Below are 14,890 nucleotides of genomic sequence, written 5' to 3'. Positions count from 1 at the left end.
TTGAGTCTGGTTCCTCTCAAGGTTTCTTCCTCATAACATCTAAGGGAGTTTTTCCTTCACCACAGTCACCACGGCTGCTCATCAGGGATAAATACACATCGTTCACCTTCACTGTTCATTTCTGTAAAGCTGCTTTGAGACGATGTCTGTTGTGAAAAGCGCAATACAAATAAACCTGACTTGACTAAAAGTGCAACACAAATAAAAATTGAATTGAGTTAATTGTTCGACTGGATTGAGGGTCGGAGCTTCACAGCAGGAGATCTTCCACTTCATCCAATATGAAGTATATCTGTCATGTAGCTGTATTTATGCACAGGAAGGATCACTATCATGCTGACAGTATAAAGAACAATAAATAACTTTCCTATAAAAATACACACATTCTGACTGAGTGTTATATTTATTCACAAGATTATAATTAGGTTTCACAGAAATCAATTCATTTGGATAACATTATTCCACCGCAGCATTTGGTTTATGCCGAGATGTTTGTTTTCTCTTTTAAGGTGCATCATGTAGAAATGGCAGCCATTTATAGATTAAAATAATCATGACATCATGTAAACAAAAACGTAATATTTCTTGATTTACATTTGTGTTCTAGTTTTAAGTGCACTTGGGAAAATCAGTCTCATCTCATAGAAGGTGAAGGTGACAAAACTCTACGTTTATGGATCCGTGGTAATATTTCGAGACTTCCATTTGTGTCCACGTCTTGCCGTATTCAGCTGTCGGAATTGTCCGGCAATCCGACATACATGCTGATCTTCTCAGGAGAGGTGCACGAACTGTCGGGGTAGTCTGGGGTTTCGGAGTAATCCCAGTTGTATTTGTGCAAATCAACGGCGGAAAAAGGGACGTGTCGTTTGTGCATGTTATGCGGCTGCAGGTTCAGCGAGGGTGGGCCGCTTACACAGCGCCGCAACGGGAAACCACTGTAAAAGACACAAACAGCATAGTTTTATTTTTTTAGGAAAATCCATCATCATCCATTATTCTGCATAGGATTTATCATAAGTGTGATGTTGAAAAAAGGAAAAAAGAAAACAAACACGTTTATTTTCAGGGTTTTACAGCAAAACATGAACTATAACCTACAAACTGCTGAACACAACAAATACTTCAATATAAATCAACTGGACGGACAAAAATATGAGGACATCTGACCTTTCCGGTGGTTGGAGGCACACAGGTTGTACAGGACGTCTTTGGATGCAGTAGCATAAAATTTTACATTTGCTTGAACTAGAAAACCCGAACCTGCTCCCTGCATGATGATGCTCCATGAAGGTATGCTTTACATACTTTGGAATGGAAGATTTCCTGCTATAGAGCTCTAAACCTCAACCCTAATATACATTATTTTGCCAAACGTATTGGGACACCTGACTTTCCTGCTCTATGTGGTTCTTTTCCAAACTGTTACCACAATTCTGGAGGCACTCAAGTGTACATGATGTCTTTAGATGGCGCTATAATAACATTTAGCATTCACTTGAACTTGGAAACCCAAAACCTGTTTCAGCATGGCAATGCCCCCTTTTTTTTTTTACCCATTCTTAAAAAAGATCCCTTCCATGATGATATCAGACCAAAATTCCTTAACGTCTCTGTATCTTCTACCTTCACTATGCTCTTGTTCACAGCTCATCACTAATGATTCTTCTGAAAATGATCGTGTTCACAAATTGAGAATACAAAAAATCACCTGAGAAGTCTGGATTTCTTTTTAACCTACCCTTTTGAGGAATCTCCTTTCCAGGCTTGTTTATATACACTTCCTGCCATCTCAATAAGCCAGCGTGCGTCAGCAGGCACCTCTGGAATCCATTCCACGAATCTTTAAAAAAAAAAAAAAAGCATAAGGAGGGTAAAATATGAAGAGTACAAAGTCATTCGAGACAGAATTCTGAAAATAAAACATTACATGGGTTGGAATGGAAGACTCATTATTGTGGCATTACACCACTATGCCAATAGGGGGCACTGGGTTCTCGTGAGGGACACTAGAGATTTATTTTCTCTTGTTTGGTGAGCTCAGTGATAGACAGCCTGTGGAAAGATGTAACTTTTTTACCTCTTCATGTTCATGAGTTTATTCACCAATCCACAGTGCACCTTGATTGTGTATCAGGAACCTCTAGGTCTGAGGTCGATAACATGAACAAGGAGAGCCAAACCTGTTCTAGCATGACTGTGCACAAAGCCAGCTCCATGAAGATATGCTTTACATGGGTTGGAGTGTGTGGAAGATCTTAAGTGGCCTGCTACAGAGCTCTGACCTCAAACCCTATTGAACACAATGAATTGGAACACTGACTGCACCCCAGGTCTCCTCACCTCACCTACATCAGTACCTGATATTTCATTTATAAAAATTTTCTAGCTCCACAAGCACACTCCACAACCTGTCTGTGGTACCTTTTATTTATCCTGCCATAGTTTATCGTGCAGGAGTCCCTACTCATGAAATATGCTTAACAATCCCTATTTCTCTCTCCAGTCACCCCTCTTCTCTCCTTCTTCAGCATCCATCCCCTTGGGACAGGAGGTTGGTATGGATCTTTTAGGGGGCAATCCTTATGTCAGTAGGACAGAATTTCTCCAAACCTGAGGTCTGATCTACTGATATGAGACTGAGATCATATTTCCAATCACACTGAGACCTTTAAAATGATACCAAACATGTCAAGTTAAAATCCATACAATCCTAAAATGTAATTATTACATTATTCAAGTAAAGTAGCTTGAATTCCGGGAACTTCTAAGTCACCTTTCCATGACCTGGTTCCTCTCCGCAGGTGGGAAAGAGAGGGCTCAAGGATAGGTGAGTGGGCAGCTGAACAGATGGCTTTCTCCCCTCAGATTAGTTTATTGTTTTGTTGCATGGAAGTTTTCGGGGTTTGGCCTCATGAAGTTGCATGGCGGTTCTCAGAGTCTGGGATCATGAAGGAATCTGACCATCCTTACAGTCTCAGGGAGATTTTCCCTTCCACAGTCGCCACTGGCTCACTCATTAAGGATCAACTTACAGTTATAAGGTACAAACTTATAGGCACTACACTCTTTTATACAACTTTAGAACCGCTTTATCTCTGTAAAGCCAATGAGACAATGTACCCTGTTGAAAGCGCTCTACAAATAAAGTTGAATCGAATTGAATACAGACCTCTGGACTGCAGAGTAAGCCGACTCCACCGGCAGTGTGTAGGGCATCATCATGTAGGAAGCAACGCGTACCGGAAACAAACCAGTGATCTGAGCCATCAGGCCATCCTTCCCTTTACACGCCTCACAGAACACTGCAAGACACGTTGAACCACGTTCATTCTCACACCTAATCACCGTCAGCCTTCAAACTACAGTCAAAAGATCCACGCCGTTTGGCGAGATCATTGACTTGCTTGAGCGCTTTATACCTTTTTTAATAGGTGTGGGCAGGTGATTAACAAGCTCCTCATCCAACCACCAGTGGTGCTCCCCAAGCAGGCGGAGTCTCCGCAGCATCCACTCCCGTGTCGACTCGGTGACACAGCAGCACTTGGGTGTGTCCCGCATCAGGACCAGATCTACTTTTGGACATTCGGTGTGCAACAGATCTGAGGACCACATCATACAATCAGTGACACTTTCGATCTTTCATAAGAGACTGTCCTGATCTATTGTTTATCGTTAATCGTTGTACCCCTGCGCTGCAATGTGATTGGTCAGAGTTTTTAATGTTCGATAACTGCAGCTCTTAAAGTAGATCATTAAAATTAATAGATTTAAATGGCTAAAAAACATCTAATCTAATGAGATGTTCTGTAAGGTGTAGTGAGTTTAACATATATGGAAGGAGTCTCCAGTGTCAGGAATTATTGTTCTAGTACGAAAGTCTTCAGGATGGAGAAGTTTGCACTTTCTCTGTAATTGGAAATGAGAAAATTCCGATTTATTTATTTTTCTTTCCTTTCATATCAAAATCTGAGAGAGGCTATGATAGGTATACACTGACCAGCCATAACATTATGGTCAATGATCAGGCATAACATCATGACCATCTGCCTCATATTGTGTTGGTCCCCCTTTTGCTGCCAAAACAGTCCTGACCCGTCAAGCATTAACAGCATTAACTTCTCCAGCAATTTGAGCTACAGGAGCTCGTCTGTTGGATCGGTCCACATGGGCTGGCCGGTTCACCACTGGTCCTTTTTCTTCACTGTTCCCACTATTGATAGATAATGACCACTGCAGACCAGGAACAGACCACAAGAGTTGCAGTTTTGGAGACGTTCTGACCCAGTCGTCTAGACGTCACAATTGAGTTGTCAAACTCAAATCCTAACACTTGCCCATTTTTCCTGCTTCTAACACGTCAACTTTGAGGACAACATGTTCACTTGCTGCCTACTAAATAAATCCACTCACTAACAGAAACCATGATGAAGAGATCATCAGCGTTATTTACTCACCAGTCATAATGTTACAATGTCATAATGTTATGCCTGTGCGGTCTAACTGCTGTAATGTATAATATGTGACAGATGTCAGATGAGAGCATCTTTTCAGACAGGAAAACCATTGACATTGTATACGTTGTGTACGTCTGATTGGTTGTAGGGTGGTTCATAATTTTCAATGTTCTTTGTTAATGATTTTGTAATTACATTATCTCTCTATGTTTTTATGGCATAAGAAGTCCTTGAGAGTCATGTAAGGTGCCCATAAAATGTATTATTAAATGTATTATTATTATTATTATTATTATTATTATTATCATCATCATTATTTTTATTATATGTTTAAATAGATTGAATTTAATTATAAAAAAAAAAAAAAAAAAAGTAAATCTTTAAAAAGAAAATTAAAATCTGTCATCAAAAATTTTAAAAGAATTATCTTCAGGATAGTAACTGGAACAGTTTTCCCTGCTGTTCATGTTGGATCTGCATCCCACCGGAATCACGCCTGAATCAGCAGGCGTTTATTCTTTCCTTAGAAACTATCTAGCATCTATGTAGCCTCTATTAAAAAGCTATTTCACAGTCCTGTTTTGTTCATGTGTACAATTTGTACTAATACACCATTAAAACGACATGCAAACGACATGCGATACACAAATTAGGTGTTTAATATTTTTTCAGGAAATGACTCACGGTTATCCTCGAGGAATCGTAGCGCATCTTTATAGCCTTGCTGACACAGCTCTGCCATTACCTGGAGTAAAAGACAAAACATTGTGCACAGATATATACTATATACATACATACTTTATATATATACACTGCATTACTCATAAGAGCACAGATACTTTGCACATACTGTCATATATAGAGTAAAGGGACAATCAGAGAAGAGAGGAGGTGGAGGACAAAAATGAGGAAGAGGATAAGGATAAAGGTCGCTCCTATGTCACTCTTACCTTAGGCTCGGGAGGGAAAAACACTTGGCTGATCCGGCACACATTTCCCCAGGTGACCTGTATGCTAGTGTTGGTAAACCGCAGCTCGTGTAAGCTGCTGGAATTGTCCTTGGGGCAAATGTCGCTTTCTCCGGAGAACGGCGAGATGGAGATTGTGTTCTTCAGCTCAGACTGGGGGAGATTGTTGCTCACCCCACCGTCAACATATCTCTGTGCAGAAGGAGAAATAAAGAAAAGAGCGGTTAACAGAAAGAAGTATTTTTTCCAACACCATGATTTTTTCACTTTATAATCCGGCCTGGGCTTCATGGAAAGATCAGTAATCCACCAAAAACCACAGAACATCACAAGCCACCAGAGACTCTGATTCCTAGCAACAGCCTGGGTCACGTTTATATTTACCTGATTTCTAATCACACACACCTTAGGACAATCACTACTCAAGAAGTTTGATTCTTCACTGATCAGAAAAAACACCACAGGCATCAAGATCTCATCGGAGAACTCTCCTAAACCGTTAATGGTTCAAGTATTGAACTTTGGATTCAGAAGATCAAATCCCAGCGCCACTGCTGGGCCCTCGACTAAGGCCCTTAGACCTTTAGTGCTCAGATGTAAGTCGCTCTGGATAAGGGCGTCGTACTTACATATTGTGTATATACGTATTTACATTTTGTCCAGTTTTGCTGCCGGACACCAAGCAGTTTCTTTCCCACCCTATGTTTTCTTCAAGGTTCCAGTTATCAGGAGTGTGAGTTTGGGAGATGTAAAATAAACATGGTTGTGTAAAATGTAAAGATCAGGACTCAAGAGTTCATCATCATGCACAGGAAGCGGTCTGTTACACCATACGATGACATTCTTACTCTGTGAATCCTCTCCTGCAGTCAATGACATCAATTATAAAGAACGTAAAAAGTGCACAGTGAGCAGTGTAAACATGGGAGACATGCATGTGCAAAGTCCTGCGAAGGTAGATCTGCTAGTAGTGCAAGTAGTTATTCATGTTTGTAAAAGGGTGTGTGTGTTGTGTGTGCAAAGTACACTGAATGTCTAGAACTAGAACTAGACACAAAACTGAGTTCTGTAAGCGTTATTTAGAGATCAAACAGTCTTCTGGAGTGTATCTTTCATGGAATGTCCTGCCCAGTCACCGCACCTAAATCCTACTGAACTGCTCTGAGATGAACTGGATCACAACAAAGACAGAAATCTCCAACTAGTGAAGAACATCTTTGGCAAGGTTTACCAGAGGCATGGCAAAGTAATTCAGCTGAATGTTTGGAGAAAAACTCTTATTAATGATAATGATGGATTTTTTAATGGAAATAAAACGGAACATCTGGACATTTACATACAGAGATTGTTGCATAGACACAAAAGGATGTGTCTCTTAAAAAACAGAAAATGCTTTGTGTTTCCATACTTTTTTCACCAGGCCCTGTATCCAGAGGTTATCTGTATTCTAAATGTATATATATATATATATATATATATATATATATATATATATATATATATATATATATATATATATATATATATACAGGAGTGCAGAATTATTAGGCAAATGAGTATTTTGACCACATCATCCTCGTTATGCATGTTGTCTTACTCCAAGCTGTATAGGCTGGAAAGCCTACTACCAATTAAGCATATTAGGTGATGTGCATCTCTGTAATGAGAAGGGGTGTGGTCTAATGACATCAACACCCTATATCAGGTGTGCATAATTATTAGGCAACTTCCTTTCCTTTGGCAAAATGGGTCAAAAGAAGGACTTGACAGGCTCAGAAAAGTCAAAAATAGTGAGATATATTGCAGAGGGATGCAGCAGTCTTAAAATAGCCAAGCTTCTGAAGCGTGATCATCGAACAATCAAGCGTTTCATTCAAAATAGTCGACAGGGTCGCAAGAAGCGTGTGGAAAAACCAAGGCGCAAAATAACTGCCCGTGAACTGAGAAAAGTCAAGCGTGCAGCTGCCAAGATGCCACTTGCCACCAGTTTGGCCATATTTCAGAGCTGCAACATCACTGAGTGCCCAAAAGCACAAGGTGTGCAATACTCAGAGACATGGCCAAGGTAAGAAAGGCAGAAAGTCGACCACCACTGAACAAGACACACAAGCTGAAACGTCAAGACTGGGCCAAGAAATATCTCAAGACTGATTTTTCTAAGGTTTTATGGACTGATGAAATGAGAGTGAGTCTTGATGGGCCAGATGGATGGGCCCGTGGCTGGATTGGTAAAGGGCAGAGAGCTCCAGTCCGACTCAGACGCCAGCAAGGTGGAGGTGGAGTACTGGTTTGGGCTGGTATCATCAAAGATGAGCTTGTGGGGCCTTTTCGGGTTGAGGATGGAGTCAAGCTGAACTCCCAGTCCTACTGCCAGTTTCTGGAAGACACCTTCTTCAAGCAGTGGTACAGGAAGAAGTCTGCATCCTTCAAGAAAAACATGATTTTCATGCAGGACAATGCTCCATCACACACGCCCAAGTACTCCACAGCGTGGCTGGCAAGAAAGGGTATAAAAGAAGAAAATCTAATGATATGGCCTCCTTGTTCACCTGATCTGAACCCCATTGAGAACCTGTGGTCCATCATCAAATGTGCGATTTACAAGGAGGAAAACAGTACACCTCTCTGAACAGTGTCTGGGAGGCTGTGGTTGCTGCTGCACGCAATGTTGATGGTGAACAGATCAAAACACTGACAGAATCCATGGATGGCAGGCTTTTGAGTGTCCTTGCAAAGAAAGGTGGCTATATTGGTCACTGATTTGTTTTTGTTTGGTTTTGAATGTCAGAAATGTATATTTGTGAATGTTGAGATGTTATATTGGTTTCACTGGTAAAATAAATAATTGAAATGGGTATGAATTTGTTTTTGTTGTTGCCTAATAATTATGCACAGTAATAGTCACCTGCACACACAGATATCCCCCTAAAATAGCTAAAACTAAAAACTACTTCCAAAAATATTCAGCTTTGATATTAATGAGTTTTTTGTGTTCATTGAGAACATGGTTGTTGTTCAAATTAAATCCTCAAATAAAATTAATCCTCAAAAATACAACTTGCCTAATAATTCTGCACTCCCTGTATATATATATATATATATATACACACGTGGTATATACATATAAACACTGTACTGTCCAAACTGTACAACACTGTCTTTTCTGCCCCTGGAACTCAAACTGGCCCTGTGTTAGTGTGTATATTATGAGCCAGCTGTTTCAGTGCCAGCGCTCACTGTTACACACATCAATAAATTTGTCCTCAATTCGCTATTACATAACAGTCTGTCCAGCTCTGGGAACGAAAAAGAAAATCAACATTTATCAAGGTTGTGTAATGTGTACCTGCTTTCTAGAGAAGGAATTATCCTGGTTTTATTTCCATGTTGTCCCCGGTCATAAAGACATGCTGGCATTGGGGTTATCACGCAACATGGCACTGATATCCAGCAGTGTGTCTGTGTAAAGTCCAGGTATAAAACTGGACCCTGTTCATCCATTACAGTATAGAATCAAAAGTATTGGAACAACCAACTTTTCCAGCCATATGTGTCTCTCCCACAAAACTGGAGACATTAAGTTTTTCTCGAAATCACAAATCTCCTGTCCACAAAGCCAGCTCCATGAAGATATGCTTTGCATGGGTTGGAGTGGAAGAGCTCCTGCTATAGAGCTCCAATCCTTCTGAACACCATGATTGTGACTGCTGACCACACTCCAGGTCTCCTCACCTTCTCACCTACATCAGTAACTGAGTTTGTATCTGAATGAACACAAATCTCCACAAAAGATTCTAGTGGAACATTTAAGCAGAAGAGTCCTGAAAATGACCTTGGCTGTGTTCTAATGCTTTCTAGTACACAATTTCCGGTGAGGACACACTCTGGGGAGAGGATGGAGTGCTCTGAGAGACCAACATGCATGTTCTGAACTCATAAGCCCTCATAGCTACAAATCCGACTTAGCATACTAAGCTGGTCCGAGCGTGCAAGTCAAACCAAGCCACGTGGCCTGATACACAAACCCTAGTGACTCATTTCTCCAACACTGCAAGCTCTTATTATCATGAACATAAATCCTCATGAAGCAACTGAGTGTAACAGCACTGAGAGCAATCACAGGAGACTTTCGCTTTGAAATGGGTTTGGCTGCGATCATGGGCACTTACAACTCCACGGTAGGCAGGAGGAAACAGACCACAGAAGACTGGGATGAAGCAGCTACAGATGAGCGCCTGGGAACAAATGAAAAGAAATAATGACCCGTTTTAGCAACAACATACATACATTTCATTCCAAATCAGATTTCCTTTTTAATTGGGGCACCCAAACACGATTCATTAAGTGCAAAAGTTTGTGCCCCCTACCCTTATCTATAGTCAGTCAGCATGGCGGGAAAAAAGTTTTTTATTTTATTTTATTTTTTAGTTTCAAAAATGGCAAATATGAAACCTGGGTGTATCCTGTGTTTACACAAAAAGTGGTGCATGACATATAGGAGAGTTCTAGAAAAATACCTCAATAGCAAATTTGATAAAAAAAAAAAAATGATAAAATTATATATATATATATATATATATACACGTAATACGTTCCTGAGGTATATAATATATAATATTATAAAATAACTCCTTTATATGAGGGTTACTTATTACACCCCTAATATATATAATATAATTTTTTAATTTTTTTTATTGAGTATAAATTCCAAAAGTATTGGGACACTTGTTTTGTTTTGGTTTTTTTCCTCAGCCACATGTGTTTTAGCACGAATAGAGAACCACACGATTGTATAGAACGTCTGTGGATACGGTAGAATGAAATTTTCACTTGAAATAAACTAGAAGACCCAAAAACTGTTTTGTCAATACAATCCCCCTGTGCACCATCAGAACTCCATGAAGATGCTGCTCTGACCTCAAACCTACTAAACACCATTGGGATGAATTGGAAAGGCATCCCAGGCCTCCTCATCTCACCTACATCAGTACCTGACTTTAATAACATCCTTGTGGCTGAAAGAATCGTCACAAATCTCCATAAAATCTACTGAAACATCTTCTCAGAAGAGTGGAGGTTATTATAAGAGCACATAGAGACTCAGTGGAGAATGGGACATTCAAAAACAAATCTTATTCTCAAGTATCCACAAACTTTTGGCCATACAGCAATGAGAAATGTATTGTGAGAATATACTGATGCTAGAAATGAAGCCTCGTTGTCCTTTTTATTTTGTATGCAAACCCTTGACTTTACAGTGAAATCTCTCTCCCTCACCTGAATGAGCTCCTCTTTGGAGCTGAACTCGGAGACCAGCACGTTCTCTCCGTCGCTGACACGTGTGAGAGACACGCACAGCCTGCCGCTGACGAGTGTGTGAGCATCTCTGGGCATGTCTCGCTGCAGGCCAGAGCGCAGCACTTTCACGAGGTTGAACGTGGGATGCAGGGGGCCGAGGTTGCGCTTCCGAGCCTCCTTTGCGACCTCGATCACGTTCTCGCAGCACTTTTCTGCAAAGTGACAAACACAAAAGGATAAAGTGCACACAGTGATAACCTGGAGGTCATATGATGTGTTGTGTGATGTAGGAAACATAGTCCTCTCCATAATCCTAACAGTGATAACGTGAAGGGAGCGCGGTAACAAGAGTCCAGACATCCTGACAGACTTATGTAAGGTGAAATGTAAACAGAATGAACTAGTTGTATATAGTATAACCCTCCTATCAATCTCCTCACTGAGATTAGAGGACACTATTGCAGCCATCAAGTGACTTCTCTGCCCCTGGTTTTACATCTGCTACACATCTGTTATACACAACATCCACACTTGATATATAACAATGTGTATTTTCAAATCCAAATCTCAATTTACTACTTCCTTACAGTGAATAATCTCAACTGTAGATTTGCTGTAATCCTAAAGACGTTCCTGTGATCATCCCAAACTGCTTGTCTTTACTCCTCTACATCTGTATACTATAATGATTTATAGGTAAACCCCCCGAGAAGACGAGAGTCTTTGAATTTACATCTGTATTCCCATAAAACTGCATTGTAACAGTAGTTTCAGAAATGCTATACAATCGTATCATAGGTTTTAGAGCATTAATAGAGCAACAACAACAACAACAACACACACACACACACACACACACACACACACACACACACACACACACACACACACACAAACACACACATGGGTTTTGTCAATATATACATGTACATTTTTCTGGCATTTAGTAGACAATCTGATTTAGGTACTAATAATAGGTTTAAAGACTGTTTGCTGTTCAGACATCAAGTGGATGTTTGTTTCATCACCATGGTTCCAGAACAGAAAAGAGTCTGGAAGCATGTCATCATTGTAGCTTGAGAGATGGTGGGACCAGTGGAGGAGTGTTTGAGGGTAAAGAAGTCTGTGGAGCAGTGGTAGTGGATGGAGGGATCAGTGGAGCAGTGGTGGAGGATGAAGGGATCAGTGGAAAAGAAATAGAGCATGGAAGGATTAATATAGCAGTGATAGAGAATAGAGAGATCAGCATAGACGTGGTAGAGGGTAAAGGGATTTCTTTTGTAAAAAAAAAAAAAAAATATATATATATATATATATATATATATATATATATATATATATATATATATATATATTTTTTTTATATATATATTTTTACAAAAAAATTAATATAAAAAGAAATAGACTGCAGAAAGAAAATGCATGTTCTGTCCCAAAATGTAAACGAACAAACAAACAAAAAAACCCCAATAAATTAGGAAAGAAAGAAAGAAAGAAAGAAAGAAAGAAAGAAAGAAAGAAAGAAAGAAGAAAGAAAGAAAGAAAGAAAGTGGGTGTAATTATAAGTGAAAATAATAACACAAGTATTTAAATGACATGTAAAAGTATTGGGGAAAAACCTGAAAAATTAAAACATCCAAATGAATATTTATAAAAAACGTGAAAAAAACATGTGATGGATCACGTGGGTGAATTTTCTTCAATGGCTATAGAACAAGCATGCAGAAGACCCTTATACTGTAGATGTTAGTCTTTCACTGTGTGTGTGTGTGTGTGTGTGTGTGTGTGTGTGTGTGTGTGTGTGTGTATAATACCTAAGCACGCTCCGCTGGTGAGCATCGCGGCATTAAGCGCTCCAGCTGAAGCTCCGTAGATCTTGTTGGCTTGGTGCACGAGGAAAGGCGCGCGCTCCAGGAGGCAACTGGATACCCCGAGGTGGTAAATCCCTAAAAAGCCGCAGCCGGCGAACGAAAGGCTCCATCCCGCACTCAGGTCCAGCATTCCCGCAGAGTGAGGGTGCAGTGCGCGCTTCCTGGGAACCCCTGCGGTCTGCACAGCTCATACCTTCAGAACCCGGTCTGACTGGTGCCGCTCTCTCTTTTTCCTTCTGCCCCATCGCCTTATTACCTCTCAGCCAATAGGAAGACGCCAATGATCCCTTCCCTCCTCCACCTCCACCCCCACCCTCTTCTTACCCCCACCCCACTCCAGCAGGGCAAAAAATCCATTCATGCTTAAATCATCACATGATCCTATACTTTATGGGGCGTGTATGTTTGCTGTTTTTGAGTGCATAAGCACTGGACTGAACACACACACACACACACACACACACACACACACACACTCATTGTACAAAATGTACAATATTGTTATAAATGTAATAAAATGACCCTGTGACTCTTAAAACTAGAGAAATCTTAGGTCACATTCAAAAGATATTGGGATATACATTACTTTACATTAAAAAGTAATAAAAAACTAATAAAAGATTTATGATTCGAGTTAGAGAAAGTGAAAGAAATTCGAACTGGACTTTTCACCTGATCACACGTGTTTGACAGGTCATTATGTTACTCAGATGTTTCACCATGTTATGCCCTGAGATTATGTAAACACATGGGTGTCATGGAGATGATATGTGATTTTGTGTTAAAAGAAAATGGAGGGGTAAAATGAAAAAAAGAAAGAAAAAAAATCTAAAATATTTTGATTCTTCAAGTGAAAATGCAGTAAACATTAAAACAAACAATATGAAATATAAATCCACTGTAGCTACTTGGTGAAAAAAGGAACATTAGACAAATTTAATTAGGAAATTAGGTTATTATTTTACAAGCAACAAAAAAGAATAGTGTGAGGTCGGGGCAGAAAAAAAACCCTTGGAAATAAATGAATAGAGTGCAAAGTGTCAAAAATGTTAAATGTCTGAAGTTTATTAATTGATTCATTTAAAACAAACAATCATATATGTATGAAATGTAGAGAGAAAAATAATATCAAATGAATAGAAAAACAAAATGTGTTTGGACATGTGCACTTTAGTTGGTTTTCAAGGTATTTGTGTCTTGTGTTATATTCTGTTAATTTACGGTGTTAACACTGCATACTGTACTGCACTGTGTACGGCACTGCACTTTACAGTACTCTACTGTACTGTAGTGCACTCATCTCTACTGCACTCTACTCCACTGTACTCAACCTCACTCGATGGCATTGTACTGTACTGCACTGTGCACTCTACTGTACTTTACTGTATTAAACACTACTCCACTGCACTCTACTGTATTTTACTGTACTTTACTGCACTGTACTGTATGCTATTGTACAGCACTATACTTTACTGTACAGTGTGCTCTACTGCACTGTGCAGTACTCTACTGTGTATTCTACTGTACTGTACTGTGTATTCTGTACTGTAATGTGTACTCTACTGCATTATACTGTACTGCACTGTACTTCACTGTGCTGCACTGTACCGTGTTCTACTTTACTGTACTGTGCTGTGTATTCTACTGTACTGTAATATGTACTCTATTGTACTCCACTGTACTGTACTGTGTATTCAACTGTACTGTACTGTGTATTCTACTGTATTGTGCTGTGTATTCTACTGTACTGTAATGTGTACTCTACTGTACTGCACTGTGCTGCACTGTACTGTGTATTCAACTGTACTGTACTGTGTATTCTACTGTACTGTACTGTGTATTCTGTACTGTAATGTGTACTCTACTGTACTGCACTGTGCTGCACTGTACTGTGTATTTAATTGTACTTTACTGTGTATTCTACTGTACTGTAATGTATACTCTACTGTACTGCACTCTACTCCACCGTACCCCACTGTCCTGCACTGTACTGTGTATTCTACTGTACTGTAATGTGTACTCTACTCCACTGTACTCCACTGTGCTGCACTGTACTGTGTATTCAACTGTACTGTACTGTGTATTCTACTGTACTGTAATGTGTACCCTACTGCACTGTACTCCACTGTGGTGCACTGTACTGTATTGTACTGCACTGTACTGTACTGTGTAATCTACTGTACTGTAATGTGTACTCTACTGTACTGTACTGTACTGTGTACTCTACTGTACTGTACTCTACTCCACTGTGCTCCACTGTGCTGCACTGTACAGTGTATTCAACTGTACTGTACTG

The 14,890-nt window shown here is 39.9% G+C and overlaps 1 protein-coding gene across 1 annotated transcript; it reads right to left on the bottom strand.

Annotated features, from left to right (window-relative positions):
* Positions 1–384: 384 nt before the first annotated feature.
* pnpla3 (patatin-like phospholipase domain containing 3) lies at positions 385–12,821 on the bottom strand. The gene is made up of 9 exons (XM_046872568.1): positions 12,538–12,821; positions 10,703–10,935; positions 9,595–9,660; positions 5,408–5,617; positions 5,142–5,202; positions 3,423–3,602; positions 3,173–3,305; positions 1,742–1,843; positions 385–938 (listed from the first exon to the last, which is right to left on the bottom strand). The coding sequence occupies exons 1-9, from the start codon at positions 12,722–12,724 to the stop codon at positions 728–730; spliced, it is 1,383 nt and encodes a 460-aa protein (XP_046728524.1). The 5' UTR covers positions 12,725–12,821; the 3' UTR covers positions 385–727.
* Between the last annotated feature and the right edge of the window lie 2,069 nt (positions 12,822–14,890).

This window comes from Silurus meridionalis, chromosome 18 (genome assembly GCF_014805685.1).
Source record: "Silurus meridionalis isolate SWU-2019-XX chromosome 18, ASM1480568v1, whole genome shotgun sequence".
In the NCBI taxonomy this organism is placed as follows: domain Eukaryota; kingdom Metazoa; phylum Chordata; class Actinopteri; order Siluriformes; family Siluridae; genus Silurus; species Silurus meridionalis.
Note: the sequence above shows the minus strand (reverse complement) of the source record. Positions and strands in the feature narration are given on the sequence as shown.